Source organism: Myxine glutinosa, chromosome 3 (assembly GCF_964187855.1).
Source record: "Myxine glutinosa chromosome 3, kmMyxGlut1.1, whole genome shotgun sequence".
Classification (NCBI taxonomy): domain Eukaryota; kingdom Metazoa; phylum Chordata; class Myxini; order Myxiniformes; family Myxinidae; genus Myxine; species Myxine glutinosa.
The window spans coordinates 16,743,654-16,764,175 of record NC_136263.1 but is presented as its reverse complement, the minus strand read 5'-3'; the positions used below and the strand labels follow the sequence as shown (position 1 = coordinate 16,764,175).

At 44.2% G+C, this 20,522-nt stretch overlaps 1 protein-coding gene across 1 annotated transcript in view; it reads left to right on the top strand.

The window, feature by feature from the left end:
- The window catches only part of LOC137423798 (gamma-glutamyl hydrolase), a 98,310-nt gene that overhangs the window by 60,241 nt on the left and 17,547 nt on the right, over positions 1-20,522 (top strand). Inside the window, exons 5-7 of the mRNA XM_068111314.2 lie at positions 3,368-3,452; positions 6,415-6,553; positions 6,813-6,919. Coding sequence (XP_067967415.2) covers positions 3,368-3,452; positions 6,415-6,553; positions 6,813-6,919 — 331 coding nt within the window. The remainder of the gene's footprint in view (positions 1-3,367; positions 3,453-6,414; positions 6,554-6,812; positions 6,920-20,522) is intronic.

The window sequence follows — 20,522 nt, the reverse complement described above, 5'->3', positions numbered from 1 at the left end:
GCAGATAGTGAGACCCAAAAGTTTGAGTGACAGAACTTCTTGGAGAGGATTATTCAGAAAGTAGATGGGAGGGTTGTCCAGTCGGTCTTTTCGGAGAGACATCGTAAGAGTGTGAGATTTGTCAGGATTGAAAGACATGTTCCACTTGTTTGCCCAGTCTGTTATTTTTTCCAGGTCTGCAGAGAGTGAGGAGGCTGCAGACTGCCGATCTGAGGGATGAAGAATGGAGCAACAGAGAGTAGTCATCAGCAAAGAGATAGAGAGGATTTTCAAGAGAGTCGGAGAGATCATTGATGAAGACCAGAAAAAGCACAGGGCCCAGAACACTGCCTTGGGGAACTCCAGCCTGAACAAGAAGAGGAGATGAGAGAAACCCATTCAGGGCCACACGTTGACTACGACTAGAGAGGAAGTCCGCCAGCCATGCGTGGAGATTTCCATGGATACCAACAGAGGAGAGTTTGGTGAGCAGAGCGGGGTGCCAGACCGTATCGAAGGCACGTGATATGTCAAGGGAGACAGCTCTAATTTCCTGTTTGGCATTGAGGACCTCCATCCATTGCTGAGAAAGCAGTAGCAGCATGTCCATAGTAGAGTGACCAGGTCTGAAACCAAATTGATGATCAGAGATCAAGCCATTGGAGAAGAGGAAAGATTTCATATCTGAAGCAATGATGGATTCCATGACTTTACTGATAATTGAGAGAAGGCTGATTGGTCTGTAGTTGCTGGGATCTGTTTTTGCACCTTTTTGTGCAGAGCGGTGATGTTGGCAGATTTCCAAGCAGATGGCAGATGACCTTGAGCAAAAGAGAGTGTGAAGAGAACAGAGAGAGGGAGTGAAAGAGCGGAAGAACAAGATTTTAGGACCCGCGGGCTGATGCCGTCAGGTCCAGTTGCAGAATCAGAGTCGAGGGTTGACAGAAACTTTTCCACCTTGTCAGGAGGAAAGGACACAGAGTCCAGGAGCAGCTGGGTACGACTGGGTACGGTGGGTACAGAGAGGGATGGGTTTGGGACACAAGATTTAGAGGCAAACACAGAGTTGAGGCATTCAGCTTTTTCACGCGTGGAGTCAGCCGTGTGGCCGTTTGAGGTGAGGGAGGGGATGGAGGGGGAACATTGAGCCGTTTCTGTTATTGTAGGTTTGTCAATTACTGCCCCAGTTTTTAATGGTACCTCAGAGTTTTTTAGACCCAGAGGAGCACTAAACCACCATTTAGGTATTTCTTTCTTTTTTTCTTCTTCCTTTTCTTTCTTCTCTCCCAATTTCTGAGCTGTATCTCAGAGCCGGCTGGGACTTTCGGAATTAAATTTTGTATCAATAATGTGAATAGAAAGTATATATGGGGTTGACATAAATTTGTTTTGTCCTTGACATAATTTATGAGGTCATGATCTGATTATAAACAATTTAACATGTTTCACCATAATCCGACTGAAGTTCGTCTGATCAGAACGAAATTGCCTTGTCTAGATAACCTAGAGCAAGGTGCATTTACATCATACAGCTGCAGGTTAAAGGTCATGGTTAAATGTCACTGAAAAAAGTAACAATTTTTTTTGTCATCGCTCAATTTTGCCAACGTGGAATCTCAAAAGACCACTTGGCCTTCCAAGATGTTCTCACATCATGATAGTGTACCTGCATTCAAGTTGTGCACCTGTTACAGTCAGACCTCGCCATTGCCGGTCCCAACATTCGTGCCTCTCATATTCGCGGTTTAAAATGTTTTATTTTATAACTAGCCAAAACCCGTGGAACATCCACGGAAGGGAGGATGTGGTGTATGGATAGAGTGTACCATTATGGATGGCATAGGGGATTTGTTTGTCCGAGTAAGAGTTAGGAAGAAAGATGAGAATGAAGAGTGCGTATATGAACAACGTATTTATTGCAATCTACTTAAATGACAACGCTATGATATACTTTTGAAAAATGAATGGATTCGTAATAGGAATCGGCATAGCACCACTCTGGGATTGTCCACTCAGTGGACGGCTTGCTGTCGCCTTCGACTGTCCAATCAGCGGATGGCTTGCTTCGCCTTCACCCAGCAGACGCCAATAAGATGGCGTCGTAAGATGGCGTCGTATCGGCAGTTAATCGGATGCTTTTGGGCCCCAACGTCGGCTAATTCAGATTTTTCGAGTATGGCTGTACGTGATAAACAAAGAACGCGGTTCGTAGATCGTAAATCCATTAGCGTCGTGGGCATCGGGTCACTGGGTGCGGCGTAAAAGGGATAACAAAGTCGAGTCCTTACGCTATTATTATATAGATAGATCAGGACTGGTCTCCTATAACCACCGCCACTGATATAAATTCAGCCTGGGAATTCCTCCATAGAAACCTGCTCTCTCTTATTTACAGATTAATCCCATCTCGTCTTCAATGATCTTTACCCATCCACCTGCTCTTGGTACTCAGAATCCGGTGGTGAGGCAGTTTCTTTAAAATGACTTGCGTTCTCCTGCTGGAAGGCAAATCCAACTAAAGACAACCTCAGATCATTCCACAAAACTCACAACAAGTTTCTCTACTCTCTGGAGAGGCAGAAACAACATCTGTCCAATCTCAGGAATGAGCTTTCAAACTTGTCTCCCTCCTCTAAAACCTGGTGGTGCCTTGTCAAGACTTGCACCCCTTGCCCTCTCCGTGCTTTGTCCCCCTCAAGTTTCTGCAGGACACACTTCTTCCAGCAGGAACCCCTTCCTGGTGAAACTGCCTCAATCCAGAACCACTGTTCACCTCCACTCATTTATCCCTTTTCCCACCTGTGGAACCACCTTCCATACTCTCTTCAATCTCACTCCTCCATCCAGGTCTTCAAGACAGCTGTTCACCACCATCGCAAGTCATCCCTCATCCAAAATCATGATCTTTCTACACCTGTTAAACCACCCCTCACCCCTCTAAAAATATTGCTTATGTATCCATCTTGTCCACCCCTTGTGTTCTCCATTACCCCTCATCGTTACCTGCCTACCTTGTTTGGCCTGGTCTTTTTTCTCCCTCCGTTCTGCTGTTGGCGTTTACCCCTTTTTCCTGCTGTTCCCTTTGTTATGTTGTGTCCTGATTTGTTATGAGTCATTCATAGCTCTTCTATGAGCCTAGACCATGTAGTTAAAAAAAAAGAACTTCCCCTCCCTCACCCATTCAAACAATGCCCCCACATTTGCGGATTCGACATTCGTGGCATTTTCCAGGAACGTATCCCTCGGGAATGTGAGGGTCAGACTGTATTCGATGAGTGTACTTCTTCATTGCAAGATGTTCTTGTGGAGGGAGAGGATTGTGGATAATGAGATAATTATTTATTTAATCCCAGTTTGTTTTGTTTTTTCCTTTGTATTTCGCCCACAGGCTCCTGCTGCCTGGCGGTAGTGCCAATTTGACCAGCTCGGGCTACGCTAAGGCTGCCAAGGTGTTCTACGATGAGACGATACGTGTAAGGAACTTGCATAAGTAATCACATTTACAAAGAGATACATTTATACAGGTATCATAGCAGTTAAGGGTTTTTATGAAGTCCTGAACACAAGTTTCAGTGTTTAATTTTTTTTTGAAATATTTTTGGAGATATCGACTTCTTTCCTGGAAGTCCGAGCAGTGCCCATGTGTTTTTTTTACCCCTCTCCCCCCCCCCCCCCCCTTCCCATGCCTCCTCCCCCAAAGCCCTCTCCCTCCCACAGATCTCCCGATGTCCCTGCACTCAAATGTTGTACTTGTGTGCTTCCCCCTCTCTCCCCATCTTATCTCCCGCTCCCTTTATTTCGTCTTATGTGTCCGTTTGTTTTTTTGTGATTGATGTTAGCTCTTACACGAGCCTCGATATTGTACACAAAAAATAATAATAATAATAAAACCCACGCAAGACAGCCTTGCCTCCAAGCAGAAGACAGAAGGGATTGTACATGCCTCCAAGCTATCCTTGCAGCCCTCCCTTCTTAATATAAGTAGGTTTATAAAACCTGATGGTTGGGTTGGGTTGCATTGTATTGTAGGGAAGTAACATACGCCCACTCTGAGGCTTCATCATCCAGATAAAATTGGCTTAAAATACAGGCCCGTGTAACATACTGATGTTGGGTAATTCATCTATCTATAATTCCACTAATCTCTGTGTGTGTGTGTGTGTGTGTGTGTGTGTGTGTGTGTGTGTGTGTGTTTGTCTGTGACCGCTGTTTCTCAACAACCACGGGTCCGATATACTTGAAACTTGCCAGGTATATTGCTGGGGACCCGAGGATGTGCCTTTTCAAGATTTCATATTAATCGGAGAAGTAGTTACCGAGCTATGGCGATTTCTTTACCAAACTCCGCAAGCCGTTCGCTTTGGACCAAACCATTTCATGTAAATAGAGGGGGGGGATTGTCACCGTACTCGCAAGCCGTTCGCTTTGGACCAAACCATTTCATGTAAATAGAGGGGGGGGGGGATTGTCACCGTACTCGCAAGCCGTTCGCTTTGGCTTTGCGAATGGACCAAACCATTTCATGTAAATAGAGGGGGGGGATTGCCACCGTACTCGCAAGCCGTTCGCTTTGGCTTTGCGAATGGACCAAACCATTTCATGTAAATAGAGGGGGGGGGGATATAATTTTAGATATATATATAGTACGGGCATGCCCTAGTCTATCTATAATTCCAGTAATCTCTGTGTGTGTGTATGTGTGTGTGTATGTGTGTGTGTATGTCTGTGTGTCTGTGACCGCTGTTTCTCGACAACCACGGGTCCGATATACTTGAAACTTGCCAGGTATATTGCTGGGGACCTGAGGATGTGCCTTTTCAAGGTTTCATATTAATCGGACAAGTAGTTACCGAGCTATGGCGATTTAGCCGTTCGCCGTTCGCTTTGGCTTTGCGAATGGACCGAACCATTTCATGTAAATAGAGGGGGGGGGGGTTCTACCGTACTCGCAAGCCGTTCGCTTTGGACCAAACCATTTCATGTAAATAGAGGGGGGGGATTGTCACCGTACTCGCAAGCCGTTCGCTTTGGCTTTGCGAATGGACCAAACCATTTCATGTAAATAGAGGGGGGGGGGGATTGTCACCGTACTCGCAAGCCGTTCGCTTTGGCTTTGCGAATGGACCAAACCATTTCATGTAAATAGAGGGGGGGGGGGATATAATTTTAGATATATATATAGTACGGGCATGCCCTAGTCTATCTATAATTCCAGTAATCTCTGTGTGTCTGTGTGTCTGTGACCGCTGTTTCTCGACAACCACGGGTGCGATCTAATTGAAACTTGCCAGATATATTGCTGGGGACCTGAGGATGTGCCTTTTCAAGGTTTCATATTAATCGGAGAAGTAGTTACCGAGCTATGTCCAAAAAACGATTCAACCAATCAGAGAGCAGCGAGCTATCACGTGTGCCGAACGTGGCGAACAGACTCTGCCTCGGACGGCACATTTGAGAGCGTATTCATTTATTTGACGTTGCAATCTGTGTTGATTGTTGTAAGGTACGATCGATTGTAGTACACGTTTATAATAACTCTGCCGATACAGGCCCGATTAACTGCAGCGCCATCCGAGCTGCGGCGTCGGGACGATACATTCATTGTACGGTCACATCACGCACTTACGGGCACGCCCATGGGCCCATGGGCACGCCCAGACATTTTTTTTTTTTTTTTTGGCAAGGAACGGGCACCCACGTACGGGCACGTCCTAGTCTATCTATAATTCCAGTAATCTCTGTGTGTCTGTGTGTCTGTGACTGCTGTTTCTCGACAACCATGGGTCCGATCTAATTGAAACTTGCCAGATATATTGCTGGGGACCTGAGGATGTGCCTTTTCAAGGTTTCATATTAATCGGAGAAGTAGTTACCGAGCTATGTCCAAAAAACGATTCAACCAATCAGAGAGCAGCGAGCTATCACGTGTGCCGAACGTGGCGAACAGACTCTGCCTCGGACGGCACATTTGAGAGCGTATTCATTGATTTCACGTTGGCAAACTATGTTGGCGTTAAACTATGTTTTAAAACTAATTAAAACTAATTTGCGATTCATCGTAACTGCGATATGCAACCTTCCGGACAGTCAAATGAGGACGTCACTTCCGGACTTACGGACTCGCAAACCGTTCGCTTTCCGTTCACGCAAGCCGTTCGCTGGACCAAACCATTTCATGTAAATAGAGGGGGGGGATATAATTTTAGATATATATATAGTACGGGCATGCCCTAGTATATTCAAAGACCATAACGAAATTGACTCAATCTGAATGGAACGCCTAAATTAATTTAGCTCCATAGTTGCCTTGTGGGTAACTGTGAAGTTGTACAAAGGACCGGTACTGAGCAATTTATTGAATTTTATGGATTTCGGAGATCAAATTCTCCCAATACAGTTGCCCGCAGGGTTTGCTCGGTGTGTGCACGTGTGAAGGCAGCGGAGAGAGGGGACATGTTTCCATTGTGGGGAACGTGTCTGGGCTTTGAACAACTCATGACGATCACTGCGTCGCAGAACTTGCTTCAACACACTGACAGCGACAACCTGAGTCTTCCCCTCGAGTTTGTTGTTGGTGAGTGCCATTATGGGTGTGTAAAAGACAAAGCCGTTACCTTGGTGATCAACAGAATAAAGAGCTGAGTAATGGCACCAAGGGACATCAGGTGTGTGGTTACATGGGAATAAGGCAATTGTCCCCACCAGTAACACTACTCCACACTCACAATATCAGCTTGAATTGTAGTCTATATCAATACAGTGTTTTGTCATTGATTTCATAACATCACATCTTCTGCCAAATTACGTTTCTCTCCTTTATATTTTTTTCACAGATCCTGCCTCATCTAGGATTTTCCAGCACTTGCCCCCAGATCTTATTGAGGCTCTGAGAACTGAGAATATCACAGCAAACTTCCACTCCTGGTCTCTCACACCCAAGGTTGTAACAGCGGGGAAACTCAAGCGCATCGTGTGTAGATAAGTTGTGTGTTTTTACAAAAGTTTCCACCTCTTCCTTGTTGTTTTCCTGCTTTTGAATCACCAGGATGACAAAGTTGTTGTTTTCTTTTCTCCAATAATTTATCCGTAAAAAAGACATTCAGGGATCTTCCTCCAATGTGCATCCTTTCGTCTATAGATTCTAGAGAATAAAATGAGTTGCTTTATGCTTTATACTGCAAGTACATATATCACAATGCTCTTTCCTACTTCATAAGTACTAGCATATAAGACCCATCGCTTCGCTGACGGGAACACCAATCTTGGCGTAATTGAAAAAAAAAATATTTTTCTTGTTTGGTGTATAAAAAAAGACATTAAATGAAAGAATGGGAAACTAGAACAATGCGACTGTGTTGCCAATATGCCTCCGCATAGTCCCGCAATGGGTAGATGCCATAATTCTGCATATGTATGGGTAGGGGTTCACGTTTGTGAAGTTTCGTGTTGATCGGATAATGTTCGTTTTTCTATCCAAGATGGTTGCCAAACCACGTGACCTACGACATCATTTTTCAAACTATATGCAACAGTGCTGTGAGATGATATTTGTAAAATTTCGCATCGATAGGGTGAGCGGTTTCAGAGATATAATTATTTACTATTTTCCTTCAATCCAATATGGCTGCAAAACCATATGACCTATGAAGTCATAAATTTAATATTTCAATGCCAATAGGTCATAGGCATGACCATGTGCATGCAATTTCAGATTTTTAGGATAAGGAATTCGATGAAAACATTTTTGGCTGGTATACCACTTCACCTATGACGTCACCATTATCATGCTTTTGTTCCCCATTGGGTGTACTTGACAATGCGTCAAGTTTCAAATTTTTGCATTCAGCAGTTTCCAAGAAATAATTTTTTAATTATTTGCTTTTAATCCAAGATGGCTGCCATACCACGTTACCTGTGACGTCACAATTATCATAGAAACATTCTGCATGGGTGTCACTCCTACCCTGAAAGTTTCGTCTCAATCAGACATATGGTTGCTGAGAAAAACGAGGTTTAGCCCGTACGGACGGCCGGACAGACAACCCAAAAACATAATGCCTCTGGCAGCTTTGTCAGCGGAGACATAAAAATGTATGATTTGTATTTGTGGAGATTGGGAATCAACGTGGTGGATAAAACATCTTTGTAGGGAGAGGGATAAGTGGTTATGTTTACTTCCTGAGAGTCGTTTCATTGAAATCCGATATCAAGTTAACAAAGAATTCCTGGGAGATCCTGCTCTCCATGCAGGGATAACCAACATTTGACATATGCAGTTTTGACACGCGTGTCCATGTACCCATAATAATTTTAAATTTTTATTTTGGGATGACAAACACTCCCGAGAGTTACCCGAATCCACTGTGGTTGGATTTATTGAAATCCGTTAATCCGTTCTCAAGTTATAACACGACAAACAAACAAACAAACAAACAAGAGGACGTCATGCGTAGCACGATACTTGCAAAATCCGCCCTCCCCCAAAAGTTTTCCAATGATACATGATGGCCTATGTTGACCTTTTGGCCTATGGTGACCTCAAAAATACTTGGTGGTTGAATTCAGTAACCAGATATGCAAGTCCTCTTCAAATTTCAAGTCAATTGGATGAAAAATGAGGATTTTAGAAATTTGGTCTATGTTGACCTTTTGGCCTAAGTTGACTTCAAGAATACTTGGTGGTTGAATTCAGTGACCAGATATGCATGTCCTCTTCAAATTTCAAGTCAATTGGATAAAAATTGAGGATTTTAGAAATTTGGCCTATGTTGACCTCAAAAATACTTGGTGGTTGAATTCAGTGACCAGATATGCAAGTGGTCTTCAAATTTCAAGTCAATCGGATGAAAATTGGGGATTTTAGAAATTTAGCAAATTTGGTGACCTTTGGCCTATGTTGACCTTTTGACCTATTGACCTCAAAAACAATAGGCTTCTGGCATTTTACCAACTCTACCATTTGTTGAAGTTTGGTGAAGATCGGTTGAAAATTGTGACCTGTAGGCCGGTGACAAACAAACAAGAAAACGTCATGCGTAGCACGATACTTGCAAAATACGCCCTCCCCCAAAAGTTTACCATTGATACAGCAAATTGTCCATTTCATGAAGTTTAAAATTTACAATCTTGATCAAAGCTCGGGTCAACAGGATGAAAAGTGACGATTTTTCAGATGAAAAATGATGATTTTGGAAGGTTGACCTTCAGTTGACCTTTGACCTTTTGACCTCAAAAAATAGTTAGTTTCCCTATTTAGTGACTCAATGTGCAAATGCTGTTCAATTTTCGAGTCAATTCGATGAAAATAGAGGATTTTAGAAATTTGGCCTATGTTGACCTTTTGGCCTATGTTGACCTCAAGAATACTTGGTGGTTGAATTCAGTGACCAGATGTGCAAGTCCTCTCCAAATTTCAAGTCAATTGGATGAAAATTGAGGATTTTAGAAATTTGGCCTATGTTGACCATTTGGCCTATGTTGACTTCAAAAATTCTTGGTGGTTGAATTCATTGACCAGATATGCAAGTGGTCTTCAAATTTCAAGTCAATCGGATGAAAATTGAGGATTTTAGAAATTTAGCAAAGTTGGTGACCTTTGGCCTATGTTGACCTTTTTACCTATTGACCCCAAAAACAATAGGCTTCTGGCATTTGACCAACCCTACCACTTGGTGAAGTTTGGTGAAGATCGGTTGAAAATTGTGACCTGTAGGGCCGGTGACAAACTAACAGAGTCACAAACACAACCGACCAATATACTTGAAAAATCTTCGATTTTGCAAGTAACAAACAAGAAAACGTCATGCGTAGCACGATACTTGCAAATACGCCCTCCCCCAAAAGTTTACCATTGATACAGCAAATTGGCCATTTCATGAAGATTTAAATTTACAATCTTGATCAAAGCTCGGGTCAACAGGATGAAAAGTGACGATTTTAGAAATTTGGCCCATGTTGACCTTTTGGCCTATGTTGACCTCAAGAACACTTGGTGGTTGAAGTCAGTGACCAGATATGCAAGTGGTCTTCAAATTTCAAGTCAATTGGATGAAAATTGAGGTTTTAGAAATTTGGCCTATGTTGACCATTTGGCTTATGTTGACCTCAAAAATACTTGGTGGTTGAATTCAGTGACCAGATATGCAAGTGGTCTTCAAATTTCAAGTCAATTGGATGAAAATTGAGGATTTTAGAAATTTGGCCTATGTTGACCATTTGGCCTATGTTGACCTCAAGAATACTTGGTGGTTGAATTCAGTGACCAGATGTGCAAGTCCTCTCCAAATTTCAAGTCAATTGGATGAAAATTGAGGATTTTAGAAATTTGGCCTATGTTGACCATTTGGCCTATGTTGACCTCAAAAATTATTGGTGGTTGAATTCAATGACCAGATGTGCAAGTGGTCTTCAAATTTCAAGTCAATCGGATGAAAATTGAGGATTTTAGAAATTTAGCAAAGTTGGTGACCTTTGGCCTATGTTGACCTTTTGACCTATTGACCCCAAAAACAATAGCCTTCTGGCATTTGACCAACTCTACCACTTGGTGAAGTTTGGTGAAGATCGGTTGAAAATTGTGACCTGTAGGCCGGTGACAAACTAACAGTCACAAACACAACCGACCAATATACTTGAAAAATCTTCGATTTTGCAAGTAACAAGAAGACGTCATGCGTAGCACGATACTTGCAAAATCCACCCTCCCCCAAAAGTTTTCCAATGATACATGATGGCCTATGTTGACCTTTTGGCCTATGGTGACCTCAAAAATACTTGGTGGTTGAATTCAGTAACCAGATTTGCAAGTCCTCTTCAAATTTCACATCAATTAGATGAAAATTTAGGATTTTAGAAATGTGGCCTATGTTGACCTTCCGATGTTGACCTCAAATATACTAGGTGGTTGAATTCAGTGACGAGATATGCAAGTCCTCTTCAAATTTCAAGTCAATCGGATGAAAATTGAGGATTTTAGAAATTTGGCCTATGTTGACCATTTGGCCTATGTTGACCTTTTGGCCTATGTTGACATCAAATATAGTTTGTGGTTGAATTCAGTGACCAGATATGCAAGTCCTCTTCAAATTTCAAGTCAATTGGATGAAAATTGAGGATTTTAGAAATTTGGCCTATGTTGACCTCAAAGGTACTTGGTGGATGAATTCAGTGACCAGATATGCAAGTCGTCTTCAAATTTCAAGTCAATTGGATGAAAATTGAGGATTTTAGAAATTTGGCCTATGTTGACCTTTTGGCCAATGTTCACCTAAAATATAATTTGTGGTTGAATTCAGTGACCACATATGCAAGTCCTCTTCAAATTTCAATTCAATCGGATGAAATTTGGGGATTTTAGAAATTTGGCCTATGTTGACCATTTGGCCTATGTTGACCTCAAGAATACTTGGTGGTTGAATTCAGTGACCAGATGGGCAAGTCCTCTCCAAATTTCAAGTCAATTGAATGAAAATTGAGGATTTTAGAAATTTGGCCTATGTTGACCATTTGGCCAATGTTGACTTCAAAAATTCTTGGTGGTTGAATTCAATGACCAGATATGCAAGTGGTCTTCAAATTTCAAGTCAATCGGATGAAAATTGAGGATTTTAGAAATTTAGCAAAGTTGGTGACCTTTGGCCTATGTTGACCTTTTGACCTATTGACCCCAAAACAATAGACTTCTGGCATTTGACCAACTCCTCTCCCTTCCATCTCATACCTCCACCTCCCCCAACCTTCTACTTTCCTCTGCCCCCCCTCTTCCTCTGCCCCCCTTTTTGTGTTTTGTGTGTCGGTTTGACTTTTTGTGTGATTAATGTTAGCTCTTTCACGAGCCTCGATCTTGTATACAAAACTCTACCACTTGGTGAAGTTTGGTGAAGATCGGTTGAAAATTGTGACCTGTAGGCCGGTGACAAACTAACAGAGTCACAAACACAACCGACCAATATATTTGAAAAATCTTCGATTTTGCAAGTAACAAGAAAACGTCATGCGTAGCACGATACTTGCAAAATACGCCGTCCCCTAAAAGTTTACCATTGATACAGCAAATTGTCCATTTCATGAAGATTTAAATTTACAATCTTGATCAAAGCTCGGGGTCAACAGGATGAAAAGTGACGATTTTTCAGATGAAAAATGATGATTTTGGAAGGTTGACCTTGAGTTGACCTTTGACCTTTTGACATCAAAAATAGTTAGTTTCCCTATTTAGTGACTCAATGTGCAAATGCTGTTCAATTTTCAAGTGAATTCGATGAAAATAGAGGATTTTAGAAATTTGGCCTATGTTGACCTTTTGGCCTAAGTTGACTTCAAGAATACTTGGTGGTTGAATTCAGTGACCAGATATGCAAGTCCTCTTCAAATTTCAAGTCAATTGGATAAAAATTGAGGATTTTAGAAATTTGGCCTATGTTGACCTTTTGGCCTATGTTGACCTCAAAGGTACTTGGTGGTTGAATTCAGTGACCAGATATGCAAGTCGTCTTCAAATTTCAAGTCAATTGGATGAAAATTGAGGATTTTAGAAATTTGGCCTATGTTGACCTTTTGGCCAATGTTCACCTAAAATATAATTTGTGGTTGAATTCAGTGACGAGATATGCACGTCCTTTTCAAATTTCAAGTCAATTGGATGAAATTTGAGGATTTTAGAAATTTGGCCTATGTTGACCATTTGGCCTATGTTGACCTCAAGAATACTTGGTGGTTGAATTCAGTGACCAGATGTGCAAGTCCTCTCCAAATTTCAAGTCAATTGGATGAAAATTGAGGATTTTAGAAATTTGGCCTATGTTGACCATTTGGCCAATGTTGACTTCAAAAATTCTTGGTGGTTGAATTCAATGACCAGATATGCAAGTGGTCTTCAAATTTCAAGTCAATCGGATGAAAATTGAGGATTTTAGAAATTTAGCAAAGTTGGTGACCTTTGGCCTATGTTGACCTTTTGACCTATTGACCCCAAAAACAATAGGCTGCTGGCATTTGACCAACTCTACCACTTGGTGAAGTTTGGTGAAGATCGGTTGAAAATTGTGACCTGTAGGCCGGTGACAAACAAACAGAGTCACAAACACAACCGACCAATATACTGTACTTGAAAAATCTTCGATTTTGCAAGTAACAAACAAACAGACAGACACGGCCCCTTTTATAATACTGTATAGATATTTTCTGGCTAACAGGATGGCCTAGCAGTACGCACACTCGCCTCAAAGATGTCTAGCCTGGGTTTAAATCCTGACCTAGCTATAAACCGTTATCCTGGTGTTGCACAAGCAAATCAATGTGCGTGCCATCCCTCGGATAGACGGTAAACGGACGCCCGCCAACAGACAGCATCTGTTGGTGGATTGGTGGACGTTAAAGATCCCAGTGTCCTTAGTGAAGAGTAGGCGCGCTTTCGACGACACCCTGAACAAATGACAAATTCCTACCCTAACCAGCAGAGGGCGTTGTTTCAACAGGATAGCCATGCACTCAGCCAATGATGCCACCCTGCAGCCTTGCGCTGCGTACGCACGAACGAACAAAGTATTCTTTAAACATCATGCGTTCAAATGAAAAATCTTACAAAAAGAAAAACACTTTAGAGAGCAAAATGAAATGATTGCTGTGCAGATGGCCTTGTTGGAGTAATGACTTGCTGCGCGACACAGACCCAATTCTTCCCGGTTGTAGTCGGAGAATGTGTGCACTCTTGCAGAGCGTTGGTGATGCTGAAACGGGAACTAGGCTACAATCCTGGCCGGGCACTCAGATAACCGTATGATCTTTAACGCCGACAAACGAATGTGGCAGACAAGACGCCCAGTTTAACATCATTCCGAGAGATCCCACCACCGTTAACACCCATTCATGAATCACCCTTCTTTTTTCTTTTTCTTTTTTTTTTGTATACAAGATCGAGGCTCGTGAAAGAGCTTACATTAATCACACAAAAAAATCAAACAGACACATAAAACATATAATAAGGGGAGTGGTAGACAAGATGGGGAGAGAGGGGGAAGCACACACACACACACAACATTTGAGAGCAGGGACATCAGGAGATCTGTGGGAGGGAGACGGCTTTGGGGGAGGAGGCATGGGAAGGTGGAGTGGGAGAAGTATAAAACACATGGACACTGCAAGGACTTCCAGGAAGGAAGTCGGTATTTCAAAAAAGTGAATCTGGGGTGAAATTAGCGGGGGTAGAAAAGATCAAGGTTTTGGATGGGGGAAGATAAGAGATGGTGGTGAACAGCTGTTTTAAAGACCTGGAGGGAGGAGTGGGATTGAAGGGAGTGAGGGAGTTTGTTCCAGAGGCGGGAAAAAAAGAGGAATGAAAGAGTGATGGTGAGCAGAGAGTCTTGATTTTGGCAGTTTAACCATAAGAGGGTTGCAGGCACATCTTGTGCGACCTTTAGGAATATTTGGGGGACAGAGCACAGAGAGAGTTGGGGGAGCAAGGCCAGAGAGGAGTCGGTATAAGACAGAAAGACCACCAATTGAAACACCGGGATGACAACTGGGTCAGGACTCAAACCCAGGCTTGACAGCTTAGAGGTGAGTGTGCGTACCGCGAGGCCATCCTGTCAGTCCAGTTGAACATAATTGACGAAAAACACCCTCTCCCTACAGGAGAGTTATTCCCACTCCCTCTGAAAGAGGTCAGGAACACGTTTTCACGACACCAAGTGTAAAATGGCAAGTCATCTCCACAGCTGACTTGCAATACCCTCTCCCATCACCACCAGGTGGCGCTATACGACCACGACCAAATTTAAACTCATTCCTTCCAGTCATTTAGGAGGGCAGACAAGTCAAACAAAGACAAACGCAGATTTATATACACATTGTACATATAATACGAATATGATTTCCAATGGAGACTTTGCTCGTTATTTTTCTGTATTCAAGCAGAAGGAAGGTTTGTTTGTATTGAGACAGCAATTAAGTGAAACGCCATTTTGTTTTCAATCTCGTTTTATATGAAAACACTGCGTCGAGCTATGTCGCCCTTTTTTGTGACACAATCCAAACTGAGAGTCTCAAGTTCTGTAAGTTCTGTGTTGGCTTGTTAGACATCTTATCACATCATGATGTACCATACTCACACATTAGGTGGTTTGACATTGGCTTCACAGAGGTTGGAATGTCGCCCCAGCTATACACTCATCCTGGTGATTCACATGCAGGATGGGGTAGCAACGTGGAACCGTCCCTCGCATGGATGTGTATCTGGAGGACCCATTTGCTAGCATTGATTGTTTATGGACGTTATGGATCCCACGGCGTCTTTGAAAGAGAGTGGACCAGCTTTCGCCGGACCTCTGAATAAAATTTCTGCATCTTCAGTCAAGTTTCCTGCGTCGGAATGACAATCAGTCTGGGATTTGTTTCAGCCTGGAAATGTTGTGACTTGTCCTGATATGAACCTAGAGCTCTGTAGTGTGTGGACCTCAAATTATTTATTTTTGTCACTTTTATTGCTGCCCCAATTTTTCATCTCACTGTTGCAATCTCTGCCCATGGGTCAAACCATCTTACTTTGTTTGCAATCTCTGCCCATGCGTCAAACCACCTTAATTTGTTTGTTATCTCTGCCCATGGGTCAAACCACCTTAATTTGTTTGCAATCTCTGCCCATGGGTCAAACCACCTTAATTTGTTTGCAATCTCTGCCCATGCGTCAAACCACCTTAATTTGTTTGCTATCTCTGCCCATGCATCAAACCACCTTAATTTGTTTGCAATCTCTGCCCATGGGTCAAACCACCTTAATTTGTTTGCTATCTTGTAAAGTATCTCGACAAACTGCGATCAATTGTCGTACGCGTTTATTCACTCTGCCAATCAAGGCCCGATTCACAGCAGCGCCATCCGAGCTCTGGCGTAGGGATACAACCCGGTCCCGGTGTAGGGATACAACGGTGAACATTTGCACTGCATACATGACATCCTCCCCTTTAAGTCCAAAATTACCAAGAGCAATATACGTGCTAGATTTCCAGAATTGACATTTCAAAAGCAACATTTCCAAAACATGTGAAAATATGTGTGCAAACGGTTATGAGAATAATGAAAATACGTGAAAATAGAACATGTGTCAACGTGAAAAAAAACATCTTCAAAGATTCAACCGGTCGGGTGCTTTTCTCTCACGCATTGAGCGTCGCGGTGTACCAGTGGATACAGAGTCCGAGGTGATTCCTTTGGGTCGCGGTGTACCAGTGGATACAGAGTCCGAGGTGATTCCTTTGGTCTCCACGAAGGGTGTAGCGTTTGCAGAGGTTTTCGGGGCATCCGAGCTGGCTGGAGCGGCCACGACGATCTCCGGCAGTGGCGGGTCGAACTGTTGTCCTGACTGTGACGATGCTACAGGCTCCATCGACTCACAGTGACGGTAGGTTATGTGGTCCTGATGTCGACGAATTTTGCGGCCGTCCTGCAGGCGAATCACACTGGACAGTGGACCTGGCTTCTCGATGATGTCTCCCGGTAGCCACGTCGCACCTGCACCAAAATTTCGGGCAAACACTGGATCTCCAATGTTGATACATCGACTGTTGGACGTCTTATCGTGCACCAACTTTTGATTAAGCTGGCTCTGATAAACATTTGATGATATGTCTGGTTTGAGATTGTCAAGTGTCGATCTCAAGTGTCGTTTCATCAATAACTCAGACGGAGCTGCTCCGGTTGTTGATTGTGGCGTGATGCGGTATTTGAACAGGAGACGAGACAGCTTTGTTTCCAGGGTTCCCTCCTGAAGTTTCTGCAATCCGGATTTGATGATTCCCACGGATCGTTCGGCCAAGCCATTTGAAGCCTGGTGATGTGGGCTGACAAACTTATGTTTGATGCCGTTCCGACGTGTGAACTTGGCAAACTCGGTACTGGAAAAACACGAACCGTTATCACTCACGATCATCCTGGGCAGACCATGAGTGGCGAAACAGCGTCTGAGTCTTTCGATGACAATGGCTGACGTAGTACCACGCGTCACATAGGCATCAATCCATTTTGTGTGCGCGTCCGTAATTATTAGAATCATGCTGCCGTTAATAGGCCCGGCATAATCGAGATGTAGGCGATGCCACGGTTCGCTGGGCCATTCCCAGGGATGCAGTGGCGCTTTCGCAGGTGTATTCCGGGTGCTCTGGCAGGGGTAACAATGTCGAACATGATGTTCGATATCAGCATCAAGATTCGGCCACCACACATAGTTTCTGGCGAGTGACTTCATCTTCACAATCCCGGGGTGACAGTCATGGATTTCATCCATGACCCTGGAACGCAGATTTTTCGGGATCACGACACGACATCCCCAGAGTAGGCAACCATTTTCCACGCTGAGTTCGTTTTTACGTGCTTTAAAAGCCGCAAAATCTGGGTCACCCTCAGGTAGCAAATGCCATCCAAGCTGTACAGCCTGGACAGTTCTGGACAGAACGGGGTCTCGTCGAGTATGAGTGCGGATCTGGCCAGAATCGACAGCACAATCTTCCAGATGATCCATCAGTGCGATAATGGATCCTGGTGTAGGGGAATCATCAACGGATTCTGGAAGGGGTAACCGACTCATGGCATCTGCATTTGTGATAGACGAACCGGGCTTATAACATATGGTGTAGTCATAAGCAGCGAGAAACAGGGACCAGCGGATGATCCTGGGTGGTAGTGTGTCAGATGTCGCCTTAGTTGGACCAAACAGACTGATCAGCGGCTTGTGATCAGTGCGAATCGTGAAATGATGTCCAAGAAGGTACTGGCGAAATTTGCCAACGCCGAAAACGATTCCCAATCCTTCCTTGTCAAGTTGGGAATAGTTTTTCTCTGCCGGGGTCAACGTTCTGGATGCAAATGCAACCGGTCTTTCTGTACCATCAGGCATCACGTGCGATAATACACTCCCCACTCCATACCGACAGGCATCGCATGTCAGCACAAGATCCTTCTCTGGATCAAAATGAACGAGAACATTGGACGATTTGAGCAGATCCTTAGAGGTCTGGAATGCTGATTGTTCACTAGACCCCCAGCTCCAGGAGACTCCTTTCCTCAAAAGCCGATAAAGGGGGCCCAAAACGTCGGTCACATTCGGGATGTAACGACCATAGAACTGAAGCAAACCGAGGTATGACTTCAATTCGGTCACATCTCGTGGAGAAGGAGCATCCTTGATAGCTCGGACTTTCTCATCTGTCGGGTGTAGACCCTCGGCATCAATCGTATGACCCAGGTACGTGACTGATGGCACCATAAACTTGCACTTGTCTCGACGCAAACGTAGGCCGGAGTCCGAAATCTTCTTCAGAACTCTCTCCAGGTTCTGTAGATGTTCCGCGTCCGTACGACCAGTAACCAGAATATCATCCTGGTAACAAACGACGTTGCGTTCGGCGGCAAACAAACTGTCCATGACACGCTGATAAATTCCAGGTGCAGATTTCACTCCAAAACTAAGTCGGTGGTACCTATACAACCCACGATGCGTGTTGATGGTAAGATACTGTTTCGAATTCTCGTCCAAGCAGAGCTGTAGATAGGCGGATTTGAGATCGAGTTTCGTAAAAGTCTTGCCTCCCGTGAGACGAGCATAGAGGTCTTCGATCCTCGGGATTGGATATTTATCCAATGAAGAACACCTGTTCACGGTCATTTTATAATCTCCACATATGCGGATGGACTGGTCCGATTTTATGACTGGAACGATGGGCGCCGCCCATTCGGCATACTGGATTTGCTCAATGATCCCCAGATTTTCAAGATGATCCAGTTCCTTGTCAATCCGCTCACGCAGGGCGAAAGGGACTGGGCGAGCCCTGCAAAATATAGGATTGGCATCCCGGTCAACCCTGAGTTTAGCCGTATGTCCTTTCAAGGTTCCAAGCTCATCCTTGAAGACATCCGGGTACGTATCCAGCACATTTTTGAGTGTGTATGCTGCGGTAGGAGAAACATTGGCTGCCCGGAGTTGATGAATGCTTTCCCACTTCAGTCGAATTATGCTCAACCAGTTCCTGCCGAGTAAGGAAGGGCCCTTTCCAGGAATGACGATCAGGGGTAGGTGAAACTCACGGTTATCGTAGCCCACCGTGACATCACATGTACCGCAGGGAACAATCTTCTCACCTGTATAGGTGGAGAGTCCATAGGTAGTAGGTTTCAGATGGGGTCGGTCAGCATCACTCCACAGGTTTGTGAAAACAGCATGGCTGATGAGCGAGACGGCCGCACCAGTGTCGACCTCCATTTGCAATGGTCGATTGTTGACGACAACATTGGCAAGAAGAGGGTCCCGCCTATGGTGAGAATCAATATGAAGCAGGTCATACGATTCTGAGTTGTCGGAAACAGAGCTCACCTGGTCAAGCTCGGGTTCCTCCGAACCGATAAACTGATGAATCTTGTCAGCAGCTTTTCCTTTTCCCGATTTGCGAGTGATGCAAGCTGGAGCAATATGGCCAGTTTTCGAACAGAAATGGCAGGTGGCATCTTTGAACCGACACGTCTCCGGAGGGTGCTTTCCGTTGCACCGAAAACAGTTGTTGTGGGTTTGAGACTGCACTGGCTTCTGACGAGGAGCCTTGTTCCAACGTTGTGGCTGAACATGATCCAACCGATTCACAGCAGGGCTGGTACCAGATGAGCGAGTGGCACCGATGCTTGTAGCGTTGCGTTCAGCACTTTCCATGGAAATTGCGGTGTCTCTGGCATTTTGGAACGTCAGTCTTCTCTCAGCAAGCAGGCGTCTACGAGTGCGGTCATCGGACATGCCAACCACCAGCAAATCACGAAGCATGTCATCAATCGTGTCCCCAAACTCACACAGATGTGACAGTTTTTTGAGGTGTGCAATGAAGTCTGCGATCGACTGACCTTGCTGCTGTCTGCACATGTAAAAATTAAACCGACACAGGATGACTGAAGGAGATGGGTTGCAATGTTCCTTCAAAGCGGCCTTGAGCTCTGCATACGTGAGCTCCTGGATTGTCCGAGGCCGAATCAGGTTTTTAACGAGTGTGAACGTCTCACCTCCGCAAACGGACAGGAAGACGGCCTTCATCAGGCCTTCGGTCGCAATGCCGTTCGCCTCGAAGTAGAAAGACAAACGCTCAGAATACGTGTCAAAATCCCCCTCATGAGGGTCGAATTCATCGATATGGCCGAAAGATGTCATGGTCTAGATGTTTACCTTCGTCGCCATGTAAAGTATCTCGACAAACTGCGATCAATTGTCGTACGCGTTTATTCACTCTGCCAATCAAGGCCCGATTCACAGCAGCGCCATCCGAGCTCTGGCGTAGGGATACAACCCGGTCCCGGTGTAGGGATACAACGGTGAACATTTGCACTGCATACATGACATATCTCTGCCCATGCGTCAAACCACCTTAATTTGTTTGCTATCTCTGCCCATGCGTCAAACCACCTTAATTTGTTTGCAATCTCTGCCCATGCGTCAAACCACCTTAATTTGTTTGCTATCTCTGCCCATGCGTCAAACCACCTTAATTTGTTTGCAATCTCTGCCCATGCGTCAAACC